Raw genomic sequence first — 23,386 nt, forward strand, 5'->3', positions numbered from 1 at the left:
CATAAAAACCTCTTAGAGTTCTTCTGGGATCTTCCAGGTGTAAAGGTATCAATGGCTGTATATAGGATATTGCAATGGAATATCTAACCTTGAAGTTTCTCATGCTATGTTGCTGCCTAGTTGACTTTCTCATATGGATATTCCAACAGTCTCTCAAATTCAGCATTTCCAAAACTGTACTCAGTCTTCTCTACTCACTAGCTTCTCCTCTTGACTGCTTTGTTTCTATTAATGATGCTACCATTATCCCTATATCTAGTCTTAATACCTGGATTTGCCTTGGATTGGTTTTTGGGGTTTGTTTTGCACAAAACTCATGCCACTCATTTGCAGAATAGAGCTCTTCCTATCTCTTTGCCAGCCCCTCTTTTTTATCTCTCTTGGCCACTCTCTAACACCAGGTGCTTATATTGAATCCTCACTTTGATGTATTTTTCAGAACTTCCTTAAGTAGGAAAATCTGGAGTTTCACAAATATCAATCATTCAAAATTGCTGTGAGATAAAAGTAACGCAAAGAGAAGTGAACTGCAGTTGTTTGAAAATTAGAAATGCTTATATGTTAAACCTTTATTAAGGACAAACCATAAATAAAGCCCCTGTAATTCTAATTTTTTCATATTTCAAAGAATTATTCCAAGGGTCAACAAACTTCTTTCGGTGAATGCCAGATAGTAAATATTTTAGTCAACTGCTCAGCAACGCTGTCATAGCCTGAAAGTAGCCACAGACAATACATAAACAAATGAGCACGGCAGTATTCCAATAAAACTTTGTTTATGGACACTCCCTCTTGAATTTAATATAATTTTCACATATCATGAAATATTCTTTTGATTTTTTTCAACTATTTGAAAAAGGTAAAAACAGTTTTTAGTTTGTGGGATACATAGAAACAGGCGGCAGGCTGGATTTGGCCTATGGGCCTTAGTTTGCAGTGGACCCGTACCTTATGCACTCCACACTTCAGAAGCTTATTCTGAATATATAAAATAACATTATCAACATGTAGCAAGTCCTATATGCTTTCATGATAGGAAGAACTTAAAAAATACTATGTAATGGATGCCCAGCACGTTAAGAACAAAACTCCATTAAAACATAAATTTAACAAGAATTTAATACAATAAAATAATACACTTTTTTCTCAGTTGCTGACAGTTTTTGTTTTTCTACTTTAGAATAGAGATGAACTTTGGAGAGGAATGATGGGTTAGGTCTATTAGCATGGCCCAATTAAAAGTCTAGTGATTTTTCTCCCCTTGACAGACTTCGCTAGAGCAAGCCTAGTCATTAGGCCTCATTTTATTTGTATTAGTGCTTCGCCTGTCATAGTGATTCAATAAATGGTTGATGTGACAGAGGTTGTTCTTGTTTTGGATAGTACTCCACTTTGTGAAAAGCATTTTTTAAAATGAGTATTATTTTAGATGTTTCCTATGTGCCCCTGTCCTACCTGCTTATTCAGAGCTTTAAGTGTAGCTGCTTATTGTCAGATCAAATAGAGGTCACTAGAAAACCAAAGGTGCTAAGTCATGCTTTTCCCTTTACAGCCACAGAGCCTATTTGACACTTTGGCAGCCATCAGAGCATTTCACACTTCATTGAAAAGCCATAAAAACCATTCACAGGTCAGATTGAAGAGTTTTACTTAATTATATTTTGTTTTTAGCACCTGGAGTTTTAAAACTGTGAAAAGAATACAGAAACTGTAGTCCCAGCTCAGCAACTGAGTAACTTTGCCAATCTGGGCCTCAGTTATCAAATTTTTTTTTGTGAGGAGATCAGCCCTGAGCTAACATCTGCCAATCCTCCTCCTTTTTTTTTTTTTTTTTTTGCTAAGGAAGACTGGCCCTGGGCTAACATCTGTGCCCATCTTCCTCCCCTTTATTTGGGACTCCGCCACAGCATGGCCTGCCAAGCAGTGCGTCAGTGCACACCTGGGATCCGAACCGGCGAACCCCGGGCCGCTGCAGCGGAGCACGCGCACTTAACCACTTGCACCACCAGACCGGCCCCATCAGTTATCAAATTTTTAATCAAGAAATTTATGATCTCATTATTGCCTCCAAAATGTTATGATGCTAAGGGCTATATTAATTATTTAGGCAGTAAGCGTTATAGGCATTGAAGGGAAAGAAAGATCATTTTAATTTTACTTATCCTGGAAGATTTCATAAGTAGTAGTAAGATTTGAGTGGGTAAGATTTCATTTTAATTGTTTGGAAGAGGCTACTCAAAATGTGGCCCTCAGACCTGTAGCATCAGTAACTCCTGGGAGCTTGTTATAAATACAAATTCTTGGGCCCATCGGACCTCCAGATTCCAAATCAGAATCTCTGAGGGTAGATTGTTGGAATGTTTTAAGCAACTTCTCTAGGTTATTTGTTTACATGTTAGAATTTGAGAAGCACTGTTCTAGTTCTCAAACATATGCAGATTGAGGTATTTTGTGGAGGACTAATAAGACAGATGACTTAAAATGAAGGCCATACCAAGTAGAAAACACTAAATGCCAAGGTCATGAATTTAGGGTTCGTTTATAGAAAATGGAGCCATTGAAAATTTTTGATTGGAAAGGCGCTATTATGAAAGCAAATATAGTAAGGTTAGCCTTCTGGTTGTAATACAGAATAGATTTGAATGGGGGTACTTCTAAAGCAGTGTTTCTTAAAGGCTTGCTACACAAAGAATGATGCTCAGACTGGCATTGGCATCAATCATTTGGGAACTTGTTGGAAATGCAGAATCTCAGGCCTCAACCCAGACCAACTGAATCTGAATCTGTAGTTTAACAAGATCCCACAGTGATTCATATTCACATAAAAGTTTGAGAAGGCCTGGCTTAGAGCATAGTCCGTGGGCCACCTACAATGGAATCACCTGTAAAAAGTACATATATCTAATCCCCACCCCAAGTCCCCCTGATGTGACTACCAGGCTACCCAGATGATTCTTACACAATTTGAAAACCTTTGTGCTGGAACAGTGGTTGTAACCATGGCTGCACAAAAAATCCCATAGTGTAGACCATACCTCAGACCAAAAAAATTGGAATTTCTGAGGGTGGACCCTAGACACTAGTATTTTAAACTTCTCTAGATAATTCCAGTGTGCAGCCAAGGTTGAAAACCAGTGTATTAGAGGGAGTGGTAGGAGTTAGAAGATTATTGCACTAATTCTGGTGTGAGCTCGTAAAGAGCCTGGATTTGTGTGGTGATATTGGAAATGGAAATAATGAGGCAGATGCAAGGGACATTGTGAATACCTGGTGGCATCTGGTGACTTGGTCAGTTGATACAAGAAAGCAAGGGAGAGAAAGGTCAAAAATGATGGAGGCTTTAAAATGTTAATATTAACAATGGTGAGCTATCTTTGGATGATATAATTTTCTCTCTTTGATTTTTTCCCATTTTCATAACAATCTGCTATGCTATCTATAATTAGAGTAAAATAAATTAACTTTATTTTTAAGTAAAATGAGCCTGGTTTTCAACCCGCGTCACTTTGAAGCTTGCTAACAATTAACAGACATTTAAAATGTGAGATGAGGTGAAGGAATTGGTTGGAAGGAAAGGAGAATATATGGAATGTTCATTTAGAAGGATTGAGATTCAGGTCTTAGATTATCCACATGAAAGGGTATTCAGGCTATTGAAAATTAGGCCTAACTGGGAATAAAGAATATAGGTTTAGAACTGAGTGTTATATGCATAGAGTTGATAACTAAAAGCAAGATAAGGTATAGATGAGAAATCCAAGGAAATACTTTAGATTACGGATAAAATTACAGAGTTAAAGTCACAGCATCAATTTGGAGAATACCTATGTTTAAAGAGAATTAGAACAGGAAGTGTCCTATAAAGAAAACAGCAAAAGCAGAGAAGAGAACCAAGATAATACAGTGTCAAGGATGCCAAGAGAAGAATTTCAAGGAGAGGAGATAGTCATGTGACATGCTGCAGAAAGGTAAAGGAATTAGAAGACTGAGAAAGGCTGTTGGATTTGAGAGGTATTAATAACTTTCAGGAATATTGTTTTAGTGAAATGGTCAGGGTAGAAGTCAGATTGCTGGGAGTAATTGAATAATTTGCTGAGGAAGTGGAGAGACAGAGGGTGTCAGTCACTAATTTGAGAAATGTGGCTGAGAAAGAAAGGAAAGTATTAGGAAAAAAGTAGAACGACAGAATTAATACAGGGGATCCCAGTTCCAGGAGCCACTAGAAAGGCAGAGAGTAAATATGGAGACAGTAATAGAGTGCTCAAGGTCATACAGGAAACAGAGACGATGAAATGGTAATTTTACAACTACAGTATACTTTAAGAATCATCTCTTTTTTTTTACATCTTTTCTCAAGATTACAGGTGTACCTCATTTTATTGTACCTCACAGATACTGCATTTTTTACAAATTGAAAGTTTGTGGCAACCCTGCGTCAAGCAAGTCTATAGGAGCCATTTTTCCATCAGCATTTGCTTTCTTTGTGTCTTTATGTCACATTTTGGTAGTTCTCGCAATATTTCAAAGTTTTTCATTATTATTATATTTTTTATGGTGATCTGTGATCAGTGATCTTTGATGTTACTATTGTAATTGTTTTGGGGAGCCACAAACTGCGTCCATTGAAGACAGCAAACTTAATCAAGAAATGTATGTGTTCTGACTGCTCCCCTGACTAGGCCTTTCCCTGTCTCTCTCCCTCTCCTTGGGCCTCCCTGTTTGCTGAGATACAACAATTTTGAAATCAGGCCGATTAATAACCCTACAATGGCCTCTAAGTGTTCAAGTGAAAGGAGGAGTGGTGTCTCTCTCCTTTAAATCAAAAGCTAGTGGGCCGGCCCCGTGGCTTAGTGGTTAAGTGCACGCGCTCTGCTACTGGTGGCCCAGGTTCGGATCCCGGGCGCGCACCGACGCACTGCTTCTCTGGCCATGATGAGGCCGTGTCCCACATACAGCAACTAGAAGGATGTGCAACTATGACATACAACTATCTACTGGGGCTTTGGGGGAAAAAAAAAAAAAGGAGGAGGATTGGCAATAGATGTTAGCTCAGAGCCGGTCTTCCTGAGCAAAAAGAGGAGGATTAGCATGGATGTTAGCTCAGGGCTGATCTTCCTCACAAAAAAAAATAAAAATAAAAAAATAAAATAAAATATTCAGTCTTCCTTGCTTGAGATTGAAGAAAATGATACTTAGTTAGGATGCTTTGGTTGAAGTATTTAAAAACTACCTCTTCAGGACCAGATGTAACTCCCTATTATGTAAAAGCAAAACACTTGACTTTATGCAGCAATAATTGAACAGATGTCTCCACCTAGTACATCTTTCACTTACTGGTGTTTCCAACCTTATGCCCCAAATGTCAGCAAGGTGAAATAACTTTTCTAAGAAGTACTCCACCAATGTCAGGCAGTACTGCTATTAGCTAGATTCTATGCCAAAGGTAGCATACATGCTGATTTTCCTTGCCAAGACAAATGCTACAGACATGGACCCTCCATTCTATCACCAATTATGAGTTTCTCTGCAGATGCCAGTGGCAGCAGTGAGATACAGGTCTTTGTGATCCCCTCACCCCCAGTCCCATCAAACTCATTTGACTCCTTTCGAAGATAGATTACCAGTCAAGGCAAGAAATCGCACTGAAGTTCTAAAAATGGTCAGCAGTGATTCTCAACACTGACTTCTCACACATCTCCTCTTCACACACCCATTCTTTTTTTAAACTCCAAAGTTTGCAGTCTACACTCCGGCATATCCTTTTAAGAAGGTTCCCCTTACCAATATTCTGGAATAGCACAATCTTTTAAATTTTGTTGTCTTTGCTTTTGTTAAAGACGAGGGCTTTAAGTTCAAGATGATTTATCTTGTTTGCTAATATTTAGAATCTCTTCTATGGTAATATCCATTGTGAAAGTAAATCAAATCATGGCTTGGAAAGCTATCCCAGTGTGCACTTTAGAAATCATTTTCTACTACTCTGAATAAAGAAACAAAGAATAAAGTCAGCTCTCTTAGTTCTGTAGCAGTCAGAAGCAAATAGTTTATTTTGCGTTTAGGTATGGGATAACCTATAAGCAGAAAGGCTAAAAACAGTAATAGACCCTGCTATAGGTATGATAAGTCTGTGGACTTACTGCAAGTTCCCAATATTGAGTAGATTAGGTAATATAAATATATCAATTTCCACAGCCCTGTAGATTGTACTCTAGGGTCATTGCTTGTCAAAATTCTTTGTGGTAAGAATCTCCTAGAGATCAGAATCAGATTCTGATTCACAGGCCTGGAGTGGCAGGGGATTGGGTGGAAATGCTGAGATTCAGCATTTTCAACAAACTCCCAGATAATACTGCTGCGTCCCCAGATCACACTGACTAAAAAGGTTCTAGGTGGTAAATAGCAGCTGTTATGACCTTGCCCTCAGGCTCTACAGGTGGCTGCAACAGTGATTGCTTAGAGCTATGTTAGCTAATTTTTTTCTGTAAAGGGCCAGATACAAAGGATAAGTATTTTGAGCTTTGTGGCCACAAGTCAGTGTTTTATATTCTTCTTGGTTTGTTTGTTTGCTTGTTTTTACAACTTGAAAAAAAATGTTAAACCATCTTAGCTCTAGGGCATTCCCTTGGCCTAGAGCAAGAAGCTGAAGCCATATCCATTGGGGTTGTCAAGTTAGCCCATGGCTTCCAGGCCTAGCATTGATATAAGTCCCCTATTTTGTCAGGCCACTTGGGATGACTAGAGGAACCATAAGGATTCCAGTTCCAAAAGCAATAAAGGAACTTTACAAGAAGCTGTATGTGTTTGTTGGAGGGAAGCAAGATAAAATTATTTGGAAGAAAATGTAAAGCTACCATTTGATTAACCCCCATACAAAATGAAAACCTATAAAAAGTATTCACATTTAGGTCATAAGTCAGATCTGGGCAGAACTTTATGGTGGACCCAGGATGCATTTTCTTCTTTAATTTATGTGATCATCCTATTCTATGTGTCAGTACAATATCTAGTCACGGTTAAGAACTTGGTCAGACTCTTGTCTTAATCCCAGTTCTGCTGCTTACTATCGGGGTAACTTTGGTCAGGTTACTTAAATTTTCTGAGACATCATAATATACCTGTCACATGGGGTTGTTAATATTAAATAAGAATGTGAATTTAAAGTACTTAGCATAGTGCTTGGCACTTAGAACTAACACTCAGTAAATGGTGGCCGTTACTATGTCATTATGGTCATGACTGAATCCTGTAAAAGAATCAGCTGCATGACTCTTTGTCAGGCTGTCCTTTAGGGTTGTCCTAAATTATAACCCTCATGGCATTCATGTCATTCATAACGTCTCTGCAGACATAATGTGGAAACTTGAACCTACAGCCCTTTGTAACAACATATTTAGTGTCCGCAAAACCAGCTGAAACCTCAATAGTGAACAAGTCAAGTCACTATTCCATATATTTTTAAAGGTGGGATTTCTTTGGGCCAAATCCCACCTTTAAAAATTGAGAGATTGTTTGATAGAGTATCTTCTCAACATGGCTATCAATAGCTGTTCCTATCACTTATTTTGAGGAATATTGAAAATAGTTTTGCTTCAGTGGCTTACTCATCCTAATTTCATTTCAATGTTTGACTGGATAATGAATGATACAAATGAAAGCTTTTGTCTGCCGTGTCAGGACATCCAGGTATTAGAGGTTAAAGTAACAATATCAGCAGGGTCCTTGTTTAAGAAAGATTTATGGAAATTTATAGAATTTAAAGCATTGAATAACTATAAAATTTTTTATTTTTAAGTAAAACTTTATTTTTGGATTGGACAAAATACTTAAGACTTTCTTTTTAAAGTTTAAGAAATTGGTTTTGCTGTTGTTTTAAACCAAAGGAAGTCATCTTAATACTGCTAAACAAGAATTGCTAATCTTACAATCAGAAGCCACTGGTATCTAAATAACTTTTATTGTCATTTCAAGTACATAACCATTGCATTTTGTTGTGCTTACTTTATCATATTTTTAATTTTTTAATATGTAGTGTGAAATAACATCATTTAAATCTGTGGTTACAAGTTTTTGAAAAAATCTTTTTTAGCTTTTAGTAAAACATGGGGGAGACTTGTTTGCTGAGAATGAGAATAAAGATACTCCTTGTGATTGTGCTGAAAAGCAACACCACAAAGATTTGGCCCTCAATCTGGAATCTCAGATGGTGTTCTCACGAGATCCCGAAGCTGAAGAAATAGAAGCTGAGTATGCTGCATTAGACAAACGAGAGGTAAGTTTTTTTTAATAAAAAATTTATATGGATTTTATTTTAAATTTCGTTTTTTTCTTTAAAACCAATTTGTGTAGTCTTCTTTGCAGTATGCTAAATATACTGTCATCTGCACAGCCATAAGTATGAAAATACATCTAGAAAACGTGGAGGTGGTGTCTATCCTCTAACATATGTATGTTTACTTACATATAAATAGAGATGCTGATGTGTATTATGAATCCCAAGCACTCCTACTACTCCAAGACTCCAATCCTTCTGTTCCTCAGTCTCTCCCCATCTTCTGGATTGCTCTTATCTACAAATATGCTTTGGTAACTCCTATCTTAAAAAAAAAAAAAAAAAGCAAAACAGCCTCTCCAGGCTTCCTCAGCCCTGTCCCCCTTCAGTTGTAGCCTCATTATCTCCAATCTTCTTATAAGAAAAACAAAACTTGAGTTGTCTGTACATACCAACTTCCTCACCTTCCATCCACTCTTCAGCCCATTGTGACTTTCTTCCCTTCTACTATGATGGAACTGCACTTGTCGTGGACATCAAAAGTCACCATGTTGCCAAATCCAGTAGGTACTTTTCTCTCCTCAGAATTCATCAGCAGCACTTGACACAATTGACCACTCTCTTCTTAGTGAAACACTCTTCCTTTGTCTTCGGGGACATTATTCTCTGGTTTTCCTTAATTATCTCAGCAAACATTACCTCCATCCCCTGAGTTGCTCAAGCATAAATGTAGTAAGCATTCTCAATTCCTCACTCCTTTTTACATCCAGAAAATTTGAGAATCCTGTCAATTTTACCTACAAAAATATAACCTAAATCCATTTACTCCCAATGTCTACTCTTACCTCCCTAGGCCCTCTCCACCCTCACTTCTCATCTGAGCTACTGTAATAGTTTCCTAACCGGTTCCTTCCTTCTATTCTGGTCCTCTTAGAATCCATTTTGTACACAGAAGCCAGAGTGACGTTTTTAAACTTAAATTAGATCATATCATTTAAATCAGTTAGTGACTTTTCACTGTACTTAGAATAAAATCCAAATTGTTTGCTCAGATATAAGACCCTATAGGGCCTCGCTACTACCTACCTCTCCAGCATCATCTCAAACTTTTTTTGCCAGCACACTTGCTCTAATTATAATACCTAAACTGCACTAAGGCTTTTGCATTTGCTGTTTCCTATGTCTGAAATCTTCTCTCAATTTTTCTCTTGGCTAGCTCAATATCAGTTCTTCAGAGAAGCAAGCTTGGACCATTCTTTCTAAAATAGGCCTCTTTCCTTCCATTATTCATTGCCATAATACCTTGTTTATTTTTCCTAGCATTTATCGCATGCTGTAAGTATTTAGTTTATGTATTTGTTTACTTGTTTATTGCCTTTCTCTCCTGTTAGATTGTCAACACCATGAGGGCCAGAACCATAACTGCCTTATTCAGCAGAGTATTTTCAGTGTCTTAACACACTGCTTGCACAGTGGGCATCCATATATATTTCTTAAATAAAGAATTTATAAGACACAATAAATTTTTTCTTTCAAAATAATTCTGATTCCTCAATGTTCAGTGCTAACTCGATTCTAAAAGGACTTATATAACTATTGTTTGTATGTGCTTAGAAAAATAATTGTATTGTTGTTTTATTTTTCCCATAAATTCCCAGCAGTTTTTGAGCTTCCATACTCACCAGATGGCCAAAAGAACTGAGTTTCTTGGAATTAAAAGATTTACATTTCTTGCCCCTTGTGTTTCTTTAGTTAGGCTGTGTTATAGGAATGCTTATTCAGATGAAGTACACATAGAGAGAGGGCCATGTCCTAAGCACTTTCACGTGGTTGTTGAATCCACACGGTAACCTTGAATGACAATTATACCCCCTCCTTTTTTTAAATAAGGAAAATAAACCAGAAAATAGTTGAATAACCTGGCAGGATCAAGGTGAGCTGAACCTAATTCTTCTGAGTTCAAGTCTAAGCATCTCTATTTGCTATGCTATACTGCCTACCTTTTGACATCCATTATCTTGAGTCACACATAGAAATTATTAATGTAATAATTAGTATAACAATTTAGTCAGAAAACAACATTTAAACAATAATATTCTAGAAATAATGTTGATATGATTAAATTGAAAGACGTTTATGACTGTTCAGGCTTTTTCTCCAAGATACTATCTTAATTTATAATTAAATCATAACATGAGTACTCATTAGCGGTAGATATAAGATCTAAATGAACTTAGTATAACTAAAATAAACTGTTATCTTAAGTTAAAACAAAAGTTACAGAACAGTTTGATACTAATTATATAGAAAAACCTACTATGTATTGGGAGAAGATTGAAGTATACCAAAATAATAATTGTGGTTATGGGTAATTTTCTTTACTATTATTATTTTTTCTTCTATTTTCATGCATTTCCTACTAAAATTTATAAAGAATATACATTGCTAAAAAATGTAAAAACTTTCCTCCTTCCTGACTCTACCCCCGAGTGGTAACAGTTTCTTGTGTGTACTCCCAAACTTAAGCTAACATATATGCATATAGAATTTTTAGTGCAAAAGTAAGATCATATAGTACATTGAATTCTGCTAAAATATTTTTTCAATTTAACAGTATATCATGAATATCTTTCAGCAGTCAGAACATATGATCTACATATTTTAACCACTTACCTATTGATGAACATTTAAATATTTAGATATTTTTGCCATTAAAAACAAGGCTAGAGAGGACATGTATCTACTTGTTCCATATATACCATTATCCAGTTGTGTCATTATTATGGTTAAAAACATGGATCTGAAGCCAGACTGGCTAGGTTCATATCTTTTCCCCACGACTGACTTACTATGTAACCTTGAGCAAGTTACTTAGTCTCTCTGATTCAGTTTCTTCTTCCTTAAAATGCAGATAATAATGATCCCTAATTCATAGGGTTGTAGTGATCCTTAAATGAGTTAGTATATGTACATACTTAGAACAGGGCCTGACTCATTATAAGTGTTATCTAAGTCTCTGCTGTTATAATCATGATGATCATATCATCGTTATTGCATTTATATTCACATTTTTAAGATATATTCCCTATAAATTTGTAGAAATTGGTTTGATTGATCATGAGATATATACATTTTTAACTTTAATAGATGTGTTAAACTGTCCTAAAAGATTATATCACTTTTCTTGTCTTCCAATAGCGTATTAGAGAATTCTTTTCCTCACATTTTTGCTAGCATTGGCTATTATCAGTGTTTCTGTTTTTTGCCAGTTTGGAGAAATAAATGGTAGCTGTTTGAATTTATTTGTTTGATTATTGTGTGAATTTATTGTTCATTTGCTTTTTTTCTATGGATTATTTGTGTTTTCTTATTGCTTTCTATGAGAACTTTGTGTATTTATCTATATCCTAAGTTTTTCACTTTTAGAATATTCAGAGGTATACATTTTTTTTCCTTTCTGGCTTCTGAATTTGTGTTGCTAATATTATAATCAAACGGCCCTACGTTTTTTCTAGATTTGTATTTTTGTTTTTAATCCATATTGGATTTATTTTTGTCTACTATATCATAATGTAAAAAAACAATACTTTCATCAATAAATACTTATACACAAATGTTTATAGCAGCACTACTCACAGTAGCCAAAAGTTGAAAACAACCCAAATGTCTATCAACAGGTGAATAGATAAATAAAATGTGAGATATATACACAATAGAATATTACTCAGCCATAAAAAGGAATGAAATACTAATATATGCTACAAATATGGATCAATCTCAAAAACATGCTAAGTGAAAGAAGGCAGACACAAAAGGTCACATATTGAATAACTTCATTTATATGAAATATCCAGAATAGGTAAATCCATAGAGACAGAAAGCACATTAGTGGTTGCCAGGGGCTGGGAGGAGGAAGGGACAGGGAGTGACTACTTAATGGGTATAGGGTTTTCTTTTGGGGTGATGAGAATGTTTTGGAACTAGATACAGGTGGTGGTTGTACAACATTGTGAATGTACTAGAGGCCACTGAATACACTTTAAAATGGTTAATTTTGAGTTATATGAGTTTTGTAACAATTTTAAAAAATTAAAACAACAATACTTTCTTTAAAATTCATTTTTGTACCTTCTACTTTGAGCCTCATCACCTTTTGGATTATTCTGCCTATGCTAGTGATTTTACATGGCTTCCTATGTAATTGTATTGAACTACATAATTAGGTACTTTTAAAATTTTATGTTCCCAAGATGAAGTGTTTATTTTAGCTAAGTTTCTTGATTTAGTTAATGATCTGGACAGTGTATAATGTTATATCTTTATAATTTCTTCTTGACACATTTTAATTTAATCCTTTTCTCCAGATGATTAGTTTATAAATGGGTAATCTGCTTCTTCATCCCATCATTCAATAAAACTCTGAGTGAATATTCTGCCAGATACTGTTTTAGAAGCTTGAAGATAACAGTGAAGAATAAAGATAAGTCCTGTCCTTTAGGTGTTTCTATTCCAGCATGGAGAGAGAGATGCACACAAATAAGTTTAAAAAGTTCATGAACATAATTTCTGAGAGTGATGACTGCTATAAAGAAATAAAAACAAGGTGATGTGTATTAGAGTGATGGCTGGGAACAATGTGCTTAATTTATCTAAACCCCCAAAGAAAGAACAGAGAAACTAAGGAGTATTAGGCCTAGTATGGGTCAGGCGCTGTAGGAGTAGATTGTGTGACTACATCTGGGTAAACAAAGGGAAAACTGAGCAATATGCTGCTGTTAAAGCCATCTAAAGAACCCCCCCTCTTCCTAGTCTGTACCTCAGGAAGGCTTAAGGCTCTTTTCCTGGCAGGGAACCCATATTCTGGACATTGCCTTAGCTTGCTACCCTAGTTAGCAGGTTTAACCTACTCTGCAGGAGCAGCTATTCCTAGGTCAAAGTACAGATCAGGGTGGCCTGGGTCTTGATGCCTAGACAGAATAGCTGAGTAAGGAGAGGGGAAACTGAAATAAAGGGAAGAAATCCTAAAGACTTCAGCTATTCTTTCCCCTCTCTCTACCAAGCTAAGCTCAGGGATCAGCTAATGAGAGACAGGCATTGAAATATCCTCTCCTTTCCCTGAGTGTCTTTCACTTCTTTTAAAATTTTAAAAATTACTGATATATTTGGGGAAATAAGTATCCGCTTTTTCTTTTTTTTTTTTTTTAATTTTCTTTTTTTTTCTAGATTGGCCCTGTGCTAGCATCTGTTGCCAATCGTCCTCTTTTTTTTTTTCCCTCCCGAAAGCCCCAGTACATAGTTGTGTGTCATAGTTGTAGAGTTGTAGCTCTTCTGTATGGGACGCTGCCTCAGCATGGCTTGATGAGCAGTGAGTAGGTCCATGCCCAGGATCCAAACTGGCAAACCCGGGACCCCCGAAGTGGAATGCTCGAACTTAACCACTATGCCACCGGGCCAGCCCCAGTTTTTTCATTTTTTAACAATGAACATATTTTACCTCTATAATTGGGGGGAGCTATTTTCATTGTGGAAAAAACAAATACTTCTTTCATAACTCCTTTGTCATAGTCTTTTCTGAAACAGGTTTTGAAGATACTGTCACTTTATACGTGATGTCCAAGTGGTGCAATTTGTATGTTGGGCTGTTTCACATTTCTTCAGTGGTATTTTGGTAGCAATAGTATGCACTGAAGCAAAAGAGGCACTTTTATTCACTGTTTCTTTTTAAATTAGTTTCCTTTTCCTTTCTTTGTATCAGTACTGACTGCTTTGAAGGTTATTACTGGTTTGTGTTTAGTCTGAAAATAGAAGCAGTTTATCTTTGCAACACGAAAGAGAAAGGCACCTTCATTTTAATCCTTCCTGCAGAGGAGAGGGTTAGTGCCCACTTGGGACTGAGCAGTGTATTGAAATGCTTCGCATGACCTAATTATAGTTCTGTTGCAGAGATTCAGAGTGAATATCTTATGTGTTCGTGAAGGCAGTATGTCTTTCTTCTCTAAGAACTATTTTTCTTCAAGTGTCACCTATTTAAGTTTAAAACTGCATTTTTAAAAAACTTAATCTGTGCAGATTGCTTTGTATTATCCCTTTCTTAATACATCTAAAATCAAATCTTATTTGGCTCAATGTAAATGAGGTAGAATGATGGCTAATATAAAAAAGAACATGTAGGAAATAATACCAGGAAATATACAGTTGCCATCACTGAGAATATCAGGAAATGTTCACTGTCATTGCTGAGGCAGGAGAAGTACCTGGAGTCTCAAGTCTGAACTTGGACTACATTTTCTAGAAGCAGTGTTATACATAGCATATAACTTCTATACTAGAGTGAGTACTACAAATTTAACCATAAAAGGATTTGTTAGGTTTTTGTAGGGGAAAGTGTGGTTCATAAATTAGCTTAAAAGCAAACTGTACGTGATGATTTCAGGGGCTTTTAAAAGGATAGTTTGGATTAAATTGCAATCTTTTTTTTTTTAGTTAATGGTATCCATATATATATAGATGTAGATAGATATGGATATATAGATAATAATATATGGATATATATATAGTTTAGGTTAAATTTTTATTTCTTTTTCTAATTAAGTTCATAGAATACAGGTATATGTAGAAATTCATAGCAGTGTAGCTGAATGCATATATAGGTGCAGTAGATTGTTAATACAGTGTGATATGAAATTTATTTAGCATAAGTTTTCACTGTCATTTTTAAAAGGAACGGTACTGCAGACTGATTGAGTGTGGGCTCCACCACTGTTGAAAGCTCTTTAACATACCCACTGATTTTTCTTTTTTAATTAATTTTTTTCTGCACAATATGCTCTTTATAAAAAAGCAGAATGAAAATTTAAAATATTCCTTATTCTACCACTAATAAATAATACTTGTAACATTTTGCAGGATCACCTTCCATTTTTCATCACTGATGATATTATATATTTTATATCCTGTGGGATTTTTTTTTTCTTAACACCTCTTGACATTTAGAAACTCATCATGCAAGTCATTTTATTTTTTTCATTTATTTATTTAATTTTTTTGGTGAGGAAGATTGGCCCTGAGCTAACACATCCATTGTCAATCTTTCTCTTTTTGATTGAGGAATATTGTCCCTGAGCTAGCATTTGTGCCAGTCTCCCTCTATTTTGTATGTGGGATGCTGCCACAGCATGGCTTGATGAGCAGTGTGTATATCCGCGCCTGGGATCCGAATCCACAAACCCCAGGCCGCCAAAGTGGAGCACACGAACTTAACCACTACGCCACCAGGCCAGCCCCATGGAAGTCATTTTAAATGACTGTTGACTATTCTAACATGCAGATGTCCTATATAACTCCCTTAGTATATACATTTGGGTTACTTGTGTTTTGTCACTTTTATAAGTAACATTGCAAATGACCCGTTTAGTCTACATTTGTGATTATACCATAAGGCAGTTTCCTACAAGTAAAATTATTAGGTCAAAAGATGAATGTTTTAAAGGTTCATGATATATGATGCTTGGTTGTTAAATGATGTACCAATTTTTATTTTTACCCACAGTATGTCAGAGGACCACCTCACTGCAACCTTACCAATATTGAGTTTTTTTTTTAATGTTGGCCAATTTGCTAGGTAAAGAGTTTGTATCTTGAAGGATATTTGTGTTTTTATAACTTGTTTTTTAATTTACTGATTGTCACAAATTCCTTATATATTAAAAGTAATATACTTTTTATGTTTAAATCTTGGCATATTTCTATGCAGTCAAGTCTGTCAGTCTTGTCTGTCATTAATACACTCATTGCTTATCTGTGCATCCCTGCCAGAAGGCATCTAAGGATCAGGAAGCTTATCATGTCAACTGAGAGAAATTATCCCTGGTAAATAGAGTCCCAGTCATATGGGGTTAAGTAAGAATTGATGAGATGGTTTCCATGATACCAAAAAAAAAAAAAAGCAGGAAATAAAGATAATATCTAATTCTAAAATATCTCTAAATCAACTACAATCGATGAGGTTTGCTAACTGCCCAGAGCTCTCTGGAGACTGACGGATGCTACCAGAGGACATCCTCAATGGTGGTTGTTCTGATAAGTACTTGGGAATTTCTACTGCTTTTTAAGCTATAGCCTTTAGTTCTATGCTTACTGCATTAAGCTGGTTACATCTGTTTAAAGGATTGAAATAGATACCTGTATCAATATTAATAATAAAAACACAATATTGAATAAAATAAAGAAGCAAATTGCCTAGTGATATTTATATAAAATGTTATGCCATAGTATTATGGCAACTATAAATCAAATTCATGATAGTGATTGCCACAGGCAAGGATGGGGAAAATTAGGGAAGTGTAATGGCAAAAACATGTGACAGGTTATTTTTGCTTTTATAAAATTTTGCTTCTTTTGTTTCATTTTGTTTTAAAAAGGACTTGCAGCAAGTATGGCAAAAACATTATCAATAATTTTTTCTGAATAGTGAGGCACTTGTGATTTTGTTCTTTATATGTTTTCTGTTAAAAGCAAAAAAGAAAACGATAAAGGATAACAAAAGAATAAAAAATCTGAGGTGATAATAGTACCTATATGACTAAGGAGTGTTAATAAACACTTGAATAAACAGAGAGAGATAATATGTTCATGAGTAAAAAGTCTGAAGAGTATGGCATAGTCCACTTCTCTCCAAATTAATTAATTAATAAGTATCATATAATCTCACTAGCAATCCAAATTAGATCTTCATAAGTGTAAATGTTTTGTGGTTCAATAATTAAAACTGTGCCTAAATGCATACCCATATATTCACACACAATTCATTTGCAAAAAAGAAAAGACTGGATAATAATACTTGAGAACTTTGACCATGATTATTGCTCAGTGGTGGGATTATAGGTTTTTATTTCTAATACTTTTTTGTATTATCCAAATTTTCAACACTGTAAAGTGTAAAATGGTCTTGTCATTATAGTCTGATACTTTTATTTTAGAATGATAAGGTGCATGAGCCCCAGCATCCACTTTCCAGCCTAAAGACTTGTGAAGGAGTAGTTTGCAGTCTGTGGTAGTGGAGCCTACAGAGCCTTTTAAACTTGAGTAACCAAACTGAAACTGGAAGATTAAATAAATGATTATCATATGTATTTGTTTATAGTCATTTGGAACTTCCTAAGAGTATAATACTAATTTAATTTTGTTTTTCTTCTTTTCAAAGCCATATGAAGGATTACGACCTCAGGATCTTCGTAAATTGAAAGATATGCTGATTGTGGAAACTGCAGACATGCTTCAGGCTCCACTATTTACTGCTGAAGCTTTACTTCGAGCTCATGGTAATGAAAGAAATGTCTTATGCTTCTGATAACATGAGTGCCTTTTGAAACTTTTCAGAGTTAAAAGCTAGCTATTTTAATATAAAACAAAATAGTTTGGTAAACAAGCCTAAGTTGTTTTTTTGTACAGTGGCTACTGCAGTACCCAACATCCTCATAACATTTTGTATTTTGAGGTATAAACTGGCTATAAACCATAGAAGAGAAATGGAAATCTCTTTTTAAAAATCGAGGTACTAAATCAACTTATAGATTGTCTAATTTTAGAAATGTGTGTGATTCGAGCAGGGTTGAAAGTTGGAATCCATAGTCCTAGTCCTGGTTTTGACATTAATTTTTACTAAAGTCAATTAACTACCTAACAAGCATGTTATCAGTATTGTCAATTGCATTTATTTTATGTAAAGGCTGTTTCTCACCGTGAAATGCACAAAGTGAAATTGTAGAGTCAACACAGGACTATACTATCCCTCTTAAGGTTTCTTTTTTGAGGACATTACCAACTCTACTTAGGAAAAGTACTCAGCTTGTTGTAAGTTCTCTGTGGTACTTAAGACAGCCATTCTGAGAATCATCACATGCTGAGTTAGACACTCTCTTTGCATACTTGGTATTTGACATTTTGGCTGGTTTCAAAGACAAGTTTTTTCTGATTTAAAAATTATTTTTAAAAAGAGGAAGGTAAATGGCTATTCTAGTCTGGTCATTTTGAGGTTACCTGTCTATTTTCACTATAAATCTTTATCATTTATACTAAAAATAGAATGTCAACTTCCAAAAATTTTTATATGATCTTTTTTTTGTATGTGTGTGAGGAATATCAGCCCTGAGCTAACATCCATGCCAATCCTCCTCTTTTTGCTGAGGAAGACTGGCCTTGGACTAACATCTGTGCCCATCTTCCTCCGCTTTATATGGGACGCCGCCATGCATGGCCTGACAAGCGGTGCGTCAGTGCACGCCCGGGATCCAAACCTGGCTGCCAGCAGCGGAGCACGCGCACTTAATTGCTGCTCCACGGGGCAGCCCCTTATATGATCTTTTGATCAGAGGAAAATTTATAACTCGATCACCACTGTGAATAATTTGGTATATAACCCTCCAGAATCACTACCTTCAATATTGATATTTCCCAGGGGTTCTAAGCTTGACACTCTTTTCCACTTTATATACCAGTGGCTCTTAAATTTTAGTGTAAATAAGAATGGCCTAGGAAACTAACCAGAGATTCCTAAGGCTACTTTCAGAGATTGTAAGTCATTGGGTGAGGAGTGAGGCATAAAAATATGTGTTGTAAACAAGCCTACCAAGTGGCTTACCACTCTCTAAGAAACATTGCTGTGCACATTTATCTACTGAAACCAATAGTTTCAAAAACCACCTAAATAGTAAAGAGTATATCTACAACCTGACTTTAATAAAGCATTCAAGGCTATAGTTCTAAATATCTATTTAATATTTTCTCCTCAGTCTAGGTGTCCCCACCTGAACTCATCATTTCTCCCACTGTCTTCATAACTTGGACATCAACATTCATCTAATTACCCTAGCCAGAAACTTGAAAGTCATACTTTACTCCTCCATCTCTATTACATTTGGCCACACTCTCATCGTTTCTCTTCCTAAATATCTCTTATCCTCCCTCACCCTACCTAGCTCTTTCCATTCCCACTGCCACCAACTTATATTCAGGCTATCATTATTTTTCATCTGATTTGTAGTCTCCTGAGTCCTAGTCTCTAGTGTTGCCATTCCTCTTTCACCCTGTTAATTTTTCATATTGCCATTAGGCCGTTTTTTTAAAATGCATATTTGAGCGTGTCACTCCTCTGCTGAAAAACCCTTCACTGGCTCTCCACAGACTAAAAACCATCCAGACTCTTTAGTAGACCTTTGTGACCCAGGCTTCTTCACCTGGACCGTCAGTCTCCGCATTTCTTACCAACTCTTACTTGTCCTTAGAAATCACCTCTTCCAGGAAGCCTTTTCTGGTTGTGTGTTCCCAAGTCTGCACTGAGACCCCTCCTGTCTATTCCCATTATATCTCATGCATATATGTGTCGTACACTTAAAATACAATGTTGTAATAATCTCTTTATTTGCTTTTCCTCTGCATTAACCTAGGAGCTCTTAGAGGGCAGCTTTTATTGTTTTTTTGATTCCACAGTATCTGATATAAGCCCTCAGAAGATAGTTACAGAATGAATAGATGATATACCTGAAATATTTATATATTTTTGAAAACCCATCTTTTTATTATAAAACTATATCTCTCCATTGACATCTTTGTAAACTTTGAAGTAAATCCTTTGGAAAGAAATTTAGACCTGCGTCAAAAATGAAATTTAGAAATTAAGAATAGCTTTTAAAATCATAGAATTTAAAGATAAAATATTTTCTTTTTAGCCAGTAATAATGCTTAAGAATCATAATATAAAAACTGTAAAAAAAACACAAAATACCTTAAATTGTGTTTCTTTAGGGTAAGGTTCACAGCACCAGAAAGTATACCCTACTCTTTGCTTGAGCTTTTAAATACAGAGAGCACATTTAACTATAATGTAGAGCTAGCAGAAAAGTGGAAGCTATTCATCAGTGGGGAGCCATGACATGACAGTGTATTAGTTTAGGTTAGGCTAGCTGCTGAAACGAAGGTGTAGGCTCAAATGCAGTAAACATTTATTAGTCATATAATAGTCCAAAGCGTTTCCAGTACGTTTAGGAGTGGGACAGGTGCTCTGCTCCACACAGTTATCCAAGGACCCTGACCGACTGAGACTCTGCCATCTTAAACAAAATGGCGTCTGAGTTTGCCCTGGCAATTATCCCCATTCCAGCCAACCAGTCAGAAAGGGAAAAGAGCCTGGAGAAATAAGTGTGGGAAGTTTTTTGAGCCAGTCCTGGAAGTGGCATATGCATCACTCCTGCACATATTCCATTGGCCAGAGTTCAGTCACATGCCCACACTTAACTGCAAGCAACAGTTCTACACTGCAGCATTTTTGTGACTTAGCAATTTCTGCTACAGGTATCTACATTCAGCTAGATGATATAATGTATCATAACTCTCAGGTACAATATTATATAGAATCTAAGGCTAACTTTACCAGTAATTTTATTGTAATTAAAAGGAACATTTTTATCTCTATTTGTTTATACTTGTGTCATCAAGTATTATTAAATGGTTAACTCCATTTTTACTCCATTGATACTTCCCTTAGTTACTCCTTTCACGTAGTCGGGGTCAATTCTAATAAGGTGATATCAAATCGAATTTTCCTACTTGGCATTTGTCTATTCTGTGATAACTTTTTTGATAACTTACTTAAGAGTTCTATATTCATTCCCCTATTATGGCATAAATAGAGTCTAATGCAGGTTTTTAAATGGACATCTCTTGTGTATTGTTTAGGTAATGTCAGTGACATTTGATTATCAAATAAGATTGACAGAGATAAGTGATGTTAGTAAATAAAATAGACAGTGCACAGAGCTACAATTTACACTAATTGCTCTCAAACCAGGATAGGCTCTATCTCAGAGCTATTAAACTGAACTATTTGGAAGATTTATGGATTGTATCCTTGGTAACATTCATTCAGCTTTATACAGGAAAATAGATTTGAGTATTATATTATCTGTTGTCAAATTTAGTCCCAAAGTAATGAAGTTGATCTAGATAAAGCAGAAGACAGAAATGTTTGGCAGTATTTACTAAGTAGTAATTGAATTTTAAGGAGGACTCTGTTAGGAATACAAAGGTCATTCTCTGAGTATTTCCTCAGTAATAAAAGTAACTTATATAGTTGAATGCTACCTAGTGAGAAAATAAGTAAAATTTACGAAGTATAAGACTAAAGCTAATCTGCTTGTGCTTAGAATAAATTTATATTGAAGTATTTTTTTAAGCTCCTTTGGAGGCTCATTGTCTTCTTGAGGCTGTTAAACATCAGTGGTGCATATCTTCTCTTCTCACTCTGCTCTCGTCCTAGGAAATGATATTTTCTTTCAAGGCTTCTATAGGTGTAGATTTCTCCTTCTGGACTAGACCTCTTTTCTGAGCTCCATACCCTTATGTATAACTGCCTGTTTGAAAGCACCTCTAGAATATCTCAAAAGCACCTTAAACTCATCGTGTATAAAACTAAAATCATGGTCTTCCACGTACCTGATTCTCTGGTATTCCCTATTTACATAGATGGCAGAACCAACTAACCAACTGGGTAAACCTGAGACACCAACTTTGACATTTCCTCTCCTTCAGACGCTATATCCTGTTGTCACTGAATTGTCAATTTGACCTCCCAGATCTTAAACTTCTTCCTTTCTCTTCATCTCCACTGCAACCAGCCATCTAGCCCTAGCTGCCATCGTCTCTCATGTATACTACCCGATAGCTTCCTCTCTTGTCTGCCTTCCCTCCACTCTTGCCCTATCCAATTTGTTTGCGTGTTTTTCCATATTGTGGTCAGAATGATCTTTTCAAATCTAATCATGACAACCTACGCTTCCTAACCCCAAGCCCAGCTTTTCACTGATTTCCTATCACTCCTAAGCTGATGATAAAAGTATTATTAAAAAGTTCTGTGTGGCCTAGCTCCTGCCTGTTTCTTCAGTGTCATCTCACACAATGTTTCCCCTCTATTCTCCTTTCTCCAGCTACGTTGGTCATTTTAATTTCACAAGGTTGCCACCTTCCCTCCTGCCACAAGGCCTTTGAACATGCTGTGTACCATCTGTCTAGAATGTCTTTCCCTTTCCCTTTTACCTAGTTGACTCCCACTCATCCCTCAGATGTCTGCTCCAGGCCATTTCCTCAGAGTCACCTTCTCTGACCTCCCTGACTGGGATTCTCTACCTCTTCTTCATGGTGCTTTGGACAGTGATGATTTTCTTTTAATGTGTTGAGTTTACATAATGTCTTTCTCCTTTCTAGACCATAAGTTCCATGAAGGCAGGAATTGTGCCTGGTTTTTCCTCCCATTGTATCCCTACTGCCTGACATAGTGCATGGCACATAAAAAACATTCAGTAAATATTTGCTAAATGAATGATGTGATAGAATCCAAGCAGAAATTGTGCTGAAAAATATTTGTATTAGATAAGACTAAAATTTAGCATATTTAATATCTGCATATATAAATTATAATAGTCTATTTTTCCTTTATTAAAAAGTGACATAATGGAGACTTTTAAAAAATAATCATACTGTTCTAAGAAAAGTAATTTTAGCTTTCTAAGTAAATAATGACCTATCAAAGCACTGAGATCCGTTTAGCAACATTTCCTGCAATGTACTCACATGCAATTTTTTTCAATTGTTGAATTTTTCTTCCTCTTTGTAATCTGACCCCTATTTCCAATCTTATTTTTTATCTCTCCTAACCACAACATGATATACTGTAACTTTACAGAACTGCTCATGTCTCTCTATTATACTTCTTTGCACGTATGGTTTACACAGCTGGAAATACACTCCCTCTATCTTCATTGCATGTGTGAGTCGTAATTATCCTGTTAAACCACCAAATCATTGACTTAATATGGTTGAAAAAACTGTTCTATAGAAAATTTCCATAGCTATCTGTATTTGAGCTGTAAAATTGTGTAGAATGGGCCTACGGTGAATAATTGACTCTGTACTACTCCTGACCGCTGTACTTTATTGTGCTACAGTGGAAAGACAGGCTTTGGAATCACAGAAATTGGTTTCAAATTCTTCACTATTTATGTGAGCCTGGGCACGTTATATAACTTCCCTGGGTCTTGGTTTCTTCATCTAAATAATGGTTGAAAA

The 23,386-nt window shown here is 35.9% G+C and overlaps 1 protein-coding gene across 5 annotated transcripts in view; it reads left to right on the forward strand.

Moving 5' to 3' along the window:
- ANKIB1 (ankyrin repeat and IBR domain containing 1) overlaps window positions 1-23,386 on the forward strand; it is a 143,219-nt gene that overhangs the window by 71,440 nt on the left and 48,393 nt on the right. For 4 of the 5 annotated variants that reach the window (XM_058525430.1, XM_058525421.1, XM_058525426.1 and 1 more), the window contains 2 exons: window positions 8,087-8,269; window positions 17,472-17,589. In XM_058525430.1, coding sequence (XP_058381413.1) covers window positions 8,087-8,269; window positions 17,472-17,589 — 301 coding nt within the window. Of the gene's footprint in view, window positions 1-1,450; window positions 1,631-8,086; window positions 8,270-17,471; window positions 17,590-23,386 lie in introns of those variants that run through there. The other variant, XM_058525437.1, reaches the window with a different exon arrangement.

The sequence above is a fragment of the Diceros bicornis genome, chromosome 3, assembly GCF_020826845.1.
Source record: "Diceros bicornis minor isolate mBicDic1 chromosome 3, mDicBic1.mat.cur, whole genome shotgun sequence".
Lineage (NCBI taxonomy): Eukaryota > Metazoa > Chordata > Mammalia > Perissodactyla > Rhinocerotidae > Diceros > Diceros bicornis.